This window comes from Nanorana parkeri, unplaced genomic scaffold (genome assembly GCF_000935625.1).
Source record: "Nanorana parkeri isolate BGI_ZX_2015 unplaced genomic scaffold, ASM93562v1 scaffold401, whole genome shotgun sequence".
In the NCBI taxonomy this organism is placed as follows: domain Eukaryota; kingdom Metazoa; phylum Chordata; class Amphibia; order Anura; family Dicroglossidae; genus Nanorana; species Nanorana parkeri.
The window spans coordinates 150,698-160,748 of NW_017306669.1; the positions used below are offsets into that span (position 1 = coordinate 150,698).

The 10,051-nt window shown below is 40.2% G+C and overlaps 1 protein-coding gene across 1 annotated transcript in view; it reads left to right on the forward strand.

Moving 5' to 3' along the window:
- KISS1R (KISS1 receptor) overlaps positions 1 to 5,848 on the forward strand; it is a 52,541-nt gene extending 46,693 nt beyond the window's left edge. The window contains exons 4-5 of the mRNA XM_018559511.1: positions 835 to 1,073; positions 5,443 to 5,848. Coding sequence (XP_018415013.1) covers positions 835 to 1,073; positions 5,443 to 5,799 — 596 coding nt within the window. The 3' untranslated portion in view covers positions 5,800 to 5,848. The remainder of the gene's footprint in view (positions 1 to 834; positions 1,074 to 5,442) is intronic.
- Positions 5,849 to 10,051: the final 4,203 nt, after the last annotated feature.

Genomic DNA, 10,051 nt, shown 5'->3' on the forward strand with positions numbered 1-10,051 from the left:
GGCGCAGGTGCGCTCGTCCCGTTCGGCATTGCGGTCATCGGAAGCCCGCCCCTCAGGGGGCGTGGCTTGCGATCATCGCAAGTACGATCTGCCTATGCAAGATAGGCAGATCGTACGTTTTTTTAAGTACCTTACAACCATCGCAAGACAAAAGTCTTAAGGTGCCCATACATCTTACGACCATCGCAAGACTTTTGTCTTGCGATGATCGTAAGCTTATTAAAAGCTCGTACGATCTGCCCATCTTGGACAGGCAGATCATACTTGCGATCATCGAAAGCCTGCCCCGCTGAGGGGCCTGCCTCGATTCTCGTACGATCGCGGGATTTCCCGCGATTCTCGTACGAGAATCGAGCAGTGTATGGGTACTGTGTATGGGATGGTTGTAAGGTGTGTGCCCAGCCTTAGAATAAGATTGATCTTATAATCAGATTCACCTGAAAAACTGACAGGTGGACCTGTACGGTCTGCCCTTCTGAAAGAGGCCTAACTCCTCCTCCCTAGTGAATTGAGTCTTTAGTCTTTTAAGTCTCTAGTAAAACCATCTGGCCTGAGGCATTTGCTTGTGCCTGACCTGAGGCACAAGCAACATTGGCTATACACTAATTTTTGTGAGTAGAACTTCATGTTGGCGTACTCAGACCTGCTAATTCAGCATCAACTTGTAAGGAGGCAACACATTTTTGGTTTTAGCTCTAGTCGGGAGTGGATACAGAAACAAATACTATTGGGACAGATGTAGTGTTTGTCTTTCTATAATAAAGTGGTGCATTACAAAATTAATGAATAAATGTCCATATTGCACAATTTTCATGTGTTTTTTTTCTCTTACAGGCTCTTTTATTGTATCTATCCCAGTCCCTATTTATAACCAGCTCATAGAAGGCTATTGGTTTGGACCGCAAATGTACTGCATTGAATTGTTTCCATCAGTTTATCACGAGAAAGCGTTTATCCTTTACAACTTTCTTGCGGTATATATGCTCCCATTGCTCACTATATGCATCTGTTACTCTGCCATGGTCTATCAGATGGGAAGGCCTTCTGTAGAGCCTGTTGACAACAGTTACCAGGTAATAAACTACTGGGCATGCACATGCCCTAGCCATTATAGTAAGGGTATTGTCTACGGTGACGTGAAAGTGTTTGTAAACCCAAACAATGAATTTATTTTATTTGTTGCCATCTTGTCTGTTTAGTATACTGTTGAAAGAGTTTTGTTATAACTGTTTGATAAGTGTCATAAAAATACCTGCTGGTCCTGCCAGAAATTCAGTGTTGTCCTGTGCACGCTGCAGTGTTATTTGCCCTGCCTAGTTTAGCTTTGTGAACTAGAGAAATGTATCACCATATAGGCTTTTATTTGATAGCATATTTGGACATTAGGAAAAAAATTTTTGATATACTTAAATATGGCTGCCTGATTTCACAGTGCATGTCATGTAAGCAGTAATGCATAACAATCATACAGCACTTGAAAGCAGAAAACAGAGCCTGCATATGAAATTATCAAATATGACTTCTGGAAGTATACATATGCATTATAATAATAAAGTACACAAAAAAATAAGTTGCTTTTTTAAATAAAAAATGTTAAAATGTGTATAGTCAATGTGGGAAGGGTTAAAATCTGTCAATGTATTTTTTACTGTGTCCTGAAGACAACAGGAAGTGATAGGAAATCTTTGCTCTGTCCTCTTATTCTGTCTGGGATATTCTGTCTCTGTGGCAGTGGTTATCAGCACATATAGAGAAGGTGAATCTACCTAGAGAAGACACAGACCGCAATAAAGAATTTATAGGGGTTCTATTCTTTTCCTAATCTGCCCAAGAAATGGTTTGGCATTACATAAACGTTTACATACAAAAATGTTTTACAACAAGCTCATCTCTTTTACATGCATTTCTAAAAATATCAAAAAAAAATACATATCCTCTTTACCAGGAATGTCCCGATGCCAAATTTTCGAGACCAAGTATAAGTACTTTCCCTCGGGTACTTGCCGATACCAATTTCCGATATTTTTTCTTAAAAGTGACATGTGACATTTTTTTCTAAGACAATACAGACCAATGATTATTAGGGCAGTTTCTTTAGAATTATGAAGAACTGTAACTTAATCCATGATTATACAGCAATGAAGAATGGCAACCAGCTATAGAGGACTACAAATCTCAGCAATCCATGATTATTCAGCAATGGAGAATAGAAACCGGCAATAGATGACTACAGATCCCATGTCTCCAGAAGTAGAAAGCGATTATACAGGGTTGTGCGCAGTCTTACCAGGGCTGCATTTGGATCTCACCAGGGCTGCTTGCAGGGTGTTTCCAGGGCTGCGTGCAAATTCCACGGTGGCTGCGTTTGGATCTCACCAGGACTGCGTGCAGGTCTCACCAGGGCTGCATGCAGGTCTCATCAGGGTTGCGTTTGGGTTTCACCAGCGGTGCATTTGGTTCTCACCAGGGCTGTGTGCAGATCTCACCAGGGCTTCATGTGGGTCTCCCCAGGACTGTACAGGTCGGTGCCAGTCACATCAGGGCTCTGTGGACAGGTGCCAGGCTCCAGGGCTGTATGTGCAGGAGTTGGGCTGTCCTTTGCTGTGCTGGCCTCAGGAAAGAGCAGGAGGTGGAGTGCAGCGGACTGGCACTGTCAAAGACAGCTGCTGGGAGGTCCCCAGCAGACTGCCTGAGGTCCCAGCAAGTGCAAGAAATTTAAAAGGGATGGTATCAGCCTTTAGTATTGGGGCATTTTCAAAAGTACAAGTACTCGTGAAAATACCCTGTTTCGGCCCCGATATTGATACTAGTATAGGTATCAGGACATCCTTACTCTTTACCAGTAAGAAGTAAATGTACCAGTCACACCCCTACTTTAAGTTCCATTAGGTGATTTTAGCCAGAAAGAAATCACTGAAATCCAACGTGAGCGGATCCTGTTTTATGTAGGTAGTCACAAATGTTAGCAGTTTGGCAAAGAACTGTTCCTGAACACCTTACGAATAATTATGAAAAAAAAGTCAAAGACTGACGAAACGCGTCAAGGGGACCCGCTGCTTCCTTCCTGACATACCGGATAAATCTTCAAAGGCTGGGCGCCGTTTACATGCCTTGACGATTTTAAAAAAAAAGTCAAAGACTGACAAAACGCGTCAAGGGGACCCGCTGCTTCCTTCCTGACATACCGGATAAATCTTCAAAGGCTGGGCGCCGTTTACACCCACATGCGATTTTTACTCAAACCATCTCGTAAGTGTAATCATTTATATTTGGAATAAAGGACTTTCGTGACTACGCTTAGATCTGCTTTCTCTCTTGTGTCCTTTTTCCTGTCTTCCTCGCTCGGCTGGGCTGCTCCTGGAGGGCGTTTGACACCGGCATCAGAACCGTGTGCTGACCGTTTGGAGGAGAGAGAGAAATATAAAGAATTTTTGAGGACTTATGGATTGAAGACAAAGTAATAGACACTTTTTTCTTTGTTATTTTTTTGGGTTCCTTTTCTTTTGGTTTTCATTCATTTTTCTCCTCTGAGGGAAAGAGTTAAATGCCTTGACGATTGAAATAATTTTTTGCGTAACCCTAATCCACGTCTTATATGGAGACATTGCTTTTCTTTTTGCTTTTTTCGTTACGGTGCATTTGGTTCTCACCAGGGCTGTGTGCAGATCTCACCAGGGCTTCATGTGGGTCTCCCCAGGACTGTACAGGTCGGTGCCAGTCACATCAGGGCTCTGTGGACAGGTGCCAGGCTCCAGGGCTGTATGTGCAGGAGTTGGGCTGTCCTTTGCTGTGCTGGCCTCAGGAAAGAGCAGGAGGTGGAGTGCAGCGGACTGGCACTGTCAAAGACAGCTGCTGGGAGGTCCCCAGCAGACTGCCTGAGGTCCCAGCAAGTGCAAGAAATTTAAAAGGGATGGTATCAGCCTTTAGTATTGGGGCATTTTCAAAAGTACAAGTACTCGTGAAAATACCCTGTTTCGGCCCCGATATTGATACTAGTATAGGTATCAGGACATCCTTACTCTTTACCAGTAAGAAGTAAATGTACCAGTCACACCCCTACTTTAAGTTCCATTAGGTGATTTTAGCCAGAAAGAAATCACTGAAATCCAACGTGAGCGGATCCTGTTTTATGTAGGTAGTCACAAATGTTAGCAGTTTGGCAAAGAACTGTTCCTGAACACCTTACGAATAATTATGAAAAAAAAGTCAAAGACCGACGAAACGCGTCAAGGGGACCCGCTGCTTCCTTCCTGACATACCGGATAAATCTTCAAAGGCTGGGCGCCGTTTACATGCCTTGACGATTTTAAAAAAAAAGTCAAAGACTGACAAAACGCTTCAAGGGGCCCCGCTGCTTCCTTCCTGACATACCGGATAAATCTTCAAAGGCTGGGCGCCGTTTACACCCACATGCGATTTTTACTCAAACCATCTCGTAAGTGTAATCATTTATATTTGGAATAAAGGACTTTCGTGACTACACTTAGATCTGCTTTCTCTCTTGTGTCCTTTTTCCTGTCTTCCTCGCTCGGCTGGGCTGCTCCTGGAGGGCGTTTGACACCGGCATCAGAACCGTGTGCTGACCGTTTGGAGGAGAGAGAGAAATATAAAGAATTTTTGAGGACTTATGGATTGAAGACAAAGTAATAGACACTTTTTTCTTTGTTATTTTTTTGGGTTCCTTTTCTTTTGGTTTTCATTCATTTTTCTCCTCTGAGGGAAAGAGTTAAATGCCTTGACGATTGAAATAATTTTTTGCGTAACCCTAATCCACGTCTTATATGGAGACATTGCTTTTCTTTTTGCTTTTTTCGTTTTTTTCGTTTTTTCGTTTTGGGGCGATGATAAATGGTTTTATGTGAGCTATTTTTTGTATAGCTGTGTAATTATAATCAACCAATCGAATGATGAGATCAAACTTTAGAATCTTAATGTATATGTAATCCCTACAGACGTGGGAATGAGCGTTTAATCACAGAATACTGTTTTATTATCACATTTTTATACACCTTGACTGCCTTTAGGCATTCCCTAAAGACTCATCTCTTCAGGGAAGCCTATCCCACCTCAACCTAACCACTGAACCGTCATGTTCTCAAACAATTCATCCCCACACAGCTACCTCCTCATGCATCACTTCCCCTTCCACTTTTAGATTGTAAGCCCCTCAGGGGCAGGGCCCTCCTTACTATCTTGTCTTGAATTGTATTGTGATTGTAATGTCTTCCATATATTGTAAAGCTCTGCGCGAACTGTTGGCTCTATATAAATACTATGTAATAATACTATGTAATAATAATGTATTGAAAAATTATAATTAAAACTGATAAGGGTGTTGTGTAAATTTAGTCTAAGAGCTCAAATGATCAACTCTGTATATTATCTGCATACCTTTTCTCTGAAGGTGTATTCAAGAATATTTTGCTTGTCTTTTTCTTCAAGGTGCAGTTACTGGCTGAGCGCTCTGAGCAAATGCGGACCAAGGTTTCACGCATGGTGGCTGTTATTGTACTTCTCTTCACTTTCTGTTGGGGTCCTATTCAGCTCTACATTCTTCTTCAGGCATTTAGTCCCACTTTCAAACGTGATTATTACACTTATAAGGTGAAGATATGGGCCCACTGCATGTCCTACACCAATTCCTCAATCAACCCCATCGTCTACGCATTCATGGGTGCCAACTTTCGCAAAGCCTTTAATAAAGTTTTTCCTTTCCTCTTTAAGCAGCGAGTGGGCAGTGTTGGGGTAGCTGCTCCTAATGCCAACACTGAGATGCACTTTGTTTCCTCAGGAACATAGAAGCCTAAAAATTAGTTTAAATAAGAAGTTCAGGATACAGAAAGAGAAACTTTGCCATTAATTATGGAGGACTTTCTGAAGATCAGACAAAATGGCTAATCACCTCCAAATTTCAGAACCTATTTTTGCTGACATCAAATGTAAAAAAAACACAGCCTGTTGTCCATGCAGTGAAATAAAAGGGTTAGGGCTTTACACCAAAGTCGCCTTTATACGTTATTCAAGATGAGTGCTACACATTTTTGATTGATATACTGCTGTCTACTACCCAGGGAAAGGACATCTTTGAATACTCCAGAGAGTCAACCCGACCAAAAATCTTTCAGGAAATCATAACATTTTTTATACTGCCATTGCTGGTGACCATTTTTAATGAATGGTAGCTGCATAATTGAAAGGTGTAGACCAAAAAAAGCAAGGTGTAGACAATTAAAAGTGTGGTACTGAAGAACTAACTTCTGCAACTGATCAGGGTATTGCTGCAAAATAATGTACAAATGTATTTTCTGTTATATTGCTTTGTAGAGAAAATTAATTGTATGATTAGAAGTACTAGCTATAGGCATTCACGGGAAGAGGTTATACAATAATTGTTTAAAGTGTGCTCTACTTCTTATGGATAAAACCATACTTGGAATCATAATTGAAAACTAATAAATCATCAAATACAATATACCTAATAACCCTCTTCTGCTTCTTTGTGTCAAATATCCTGTTATTTTATTACCAGCTGACAATAGTGCTGGTTTATGTGTGAAACTGTCTTCCAACATAACTTGTTGATACTGCTTTATCCTTGTCTCATGCTAGACAAATGAGTATGCAACCCTGAGGCCTTGTTGACACCAAGCGCGGAGCAGGTGCAGAGCAGTTGCAGCCCGGATCAAATCTGCGTCCAATGTATTCCAATGGTATTTTTTGCTCCAGTTCACATCGCAGCGTGCAGGTCCAGAGCAGGTAAAAAAAAACTGCAGCAGGCCCTATTTTACCTGCTCTGGATCTGCTCTGGAACGCATGTAAACACATCGCAAACACCCTGGAACACACCGAAAGCCCATTATAAACTAAAAACAAAACAAAACGCAGCACAACCCACTGCACTGCGTGTGCAGAAACCTGAGCAGATCTGCTCTGCATTTGGTGTGAACAATGCTTGTTCACACAATGTCAGTTTTCTGTGCTGTCCTGATCCGTACGCTCCTGCACTAAAAATGCATCCCAATGTATCCCTATGTGTTTAATGGGCTACAGTTCTCATGTGCACAGTCCGTTCAGGTTACGACAGAAAAAATACTGCATGTCACATTTTGTACGGTCAGGAAACGCAAAATGCTTCAAAAACGCGTCTAAAACGCACTGCACTGCAGCTAACATACTGACAGCCCCACTCCAGCAAAAAAAAAAATATATAATTTTTTTTTAAACTGGAACACATCAAAAACTCGGCAAAAACACATCGCGTCTGCAGATCTGGACCTGATCAGGACTGGAAAATCATGTAAACAGGCCCTACTGACAAGCTCTGCAACTGAAAGCAGAGTAGGGTCAAATAATAAGCAAGCTGTGTAAATTGCTTCTCTTTTACACTATACTAACTTATATTGGTCATAAACGTAAGAGATATGTATATTATATTATGTATGTATGTATGTATGTATATACATACAAACACACACACACACACACACATATATATATATATATATAACACCATATGAAATGTATGATAACAAGTGTAAAAAGTCTATGATAAGGTGAGTATAACAGCAATCTTGCTCATAGAGTGTCATAATTGGATAATTAATTTGAAAGACTATAATGTAAGTTAGTAAAGATACACGTGACACTAATTGGGAGGGGAATTGTAGGTTTTCTCTATAGGAGGAAATCTGTGCACACTTGTCAGTGTGAGTCTTCGGTAAGCATTCACAGTAAAAATAATAACTAATATACTGTATTTGTTGGGAATTATCATCTGCATCCCATTAGCTACTGTACTGAAGTACAAATGCTACAACAGATTGCAGAGGCAGCAAACAGGAACAACATACTTCTTATGGATAATTTCATCTAGTCAGGCATTGAACGTAGTGGTTCTAGAAAATGACAGAGATTGGTACTCATATTACAAGACAATTTTTACACAATCGGTGACTGAGCCAACTGGGTGGAAGATATAAAAGATCTGACTGACTAGTTGTCCAGAGATCATATCAAATGTGTCTGTTTGGGAACCATTGGGCAACAGTGACTACAATGTGCTAACCTCCAAATTAGTATTCTGTATATCTGTAAAAAAAAAAAATCAAGGCAACTGGACTTGATGTATTTTTCTTGAAGATGTTTCGCTGGTCATTCGACTAGCTTTCTCAATTTAGAATTCATTCAAGTCCAGTTGCCTTGATTTTTTTTTTATACCATGACCTGGATGAATGAGAACCTTCACAGACATATTGCTGACAGAGTTCTCATTGCAGAGCTTTCCCTTTGCATCCTCTCCTGGCAACTGCTTATTTCCCACCTTTATGCTAATCAAAATAAAGAAAAACCTTTTGCTGAAGTTAAGTACTAGACTAGTAAAAGACAAAATTAAAATGATTGAATTGGAAAGATTTAGATATGAGATGTATTAGGTTACAATTGGTATACATCCACAATTCTTAGTTCTAGAGGACTAAAAATGCACCAAAGAGATAGAAGTAAAGTAATACAAATTGCAGAAAGCAAATTGTTAGCAAACATTGAAGATGAAAGTTGGATTGCTAATTGCTAGACATTATGGAGGAAAAAGCTGTCAGCTTTTTCCTCCATAATACTAGGCGAGGCTCTGCCTCACCTGCCTCACCTGCCTGCACGACCCTGCTGTAAACCCATGGAGGCCTTTCTCCTCCTAAAAAATAGAATATTCCACAGCATTCTCATAAAGAAAGTAACTCCAGTGGTTACACCTCTCATTTTAAAAGAAATATTCATAGGAATTTTGGCCACAGGAATAGGTTGCTGATTTTTAATAACGTAATAAAACACCGCTGCTTTAGTAAGCCACTCATCACTTAATTGTTAAATCAGCTCATCATAAATCTAAATAAAAAGTAACACTGTGGTTTTGGTCTTCATTCAAAGTATATAACACATTTGGAAAAAGTATACACCTATACCCTTTAATTAATGCTAGCAAGTATAAACTTTTCTATAATATTTCTATAATCATATTTCTATCCTGATTTCATTTAAAGCAAAATTATCATGAAAGAAATATGAAGGCCACCAATGCCATCCTTTCCTTCTGAAAATGCTAGTTGTCTGACTGTCGTATTGGCTTTCCTACTCAAGTAATTTGAGCAAAAGACACAGAATAAGTATGTAGAGAGGGTGCTCTGGCTTTACACGTATTTACCTAATCTGCGTACTTGTGCTGGGTTAGCGACCCAAGTACTGAAGCTGTTTCCTAGCATTTTTGGACACAGGTCAGCAATAGCAGCAAAGCATTCCTGTTATAGCATGTTCATTTTAAAACCAAATCCGGACAAGTCCCAAATGATTTAAAAATTTAAAAAAATCAGCTCTGACTGCAATACTTACGTCTCCCCAGTGCTTTTCTCTGCAGCAATTTCCTACTTCTACTAGATGTCCTCAGTCTTTTAGGTTTAAAAATGATAGGCATCATCATTTATTCTAGAAGACTGAGGACATCTTGTGAGTGAAGGGTGCCATGGACAGCCCGCCAAGGCACCCTGGACTCATACTGTGATGATTCAAAGAGGAAGAGGAAGAGGACCCTTCATGTGCGGTGATTAACCTGAAGACATCTGCCATAGGTTAGTATAAAAAAAGTAGAGCATACAATGCGTGCAGGGGGCCTCTGTAGGATGTCAGAACTATTGGGCCGAAAGGAATCGATTTCATAGGCCTAAACATGTCATTTTACAGAGGTGTCTATGGGCATACTAGTAGCCATTTTGTCTATGTGCTATAAGGTGAAAATAAGTTAATTCTTTTCTTGTACAGAGACCTTCGCAGAGAGATGAGGAATGTTAATATAAACATTCTTCAGATTGTAAATGGTGGGGGTCTCAGAAGCATATCGGTTTAGGATAGTACCAGCCTGTGTCGGTCTTGATTGATTACTTTCTTGCCTCCCTACAAGAAATTGGAGTTTCCCTTTGTTCAATGAATTGAAGAAAGGGGCTTATTTAAAAATTCCTTATGAAACCTTACTATTCATTGCAGTAATAAATATTAGCAATAATGT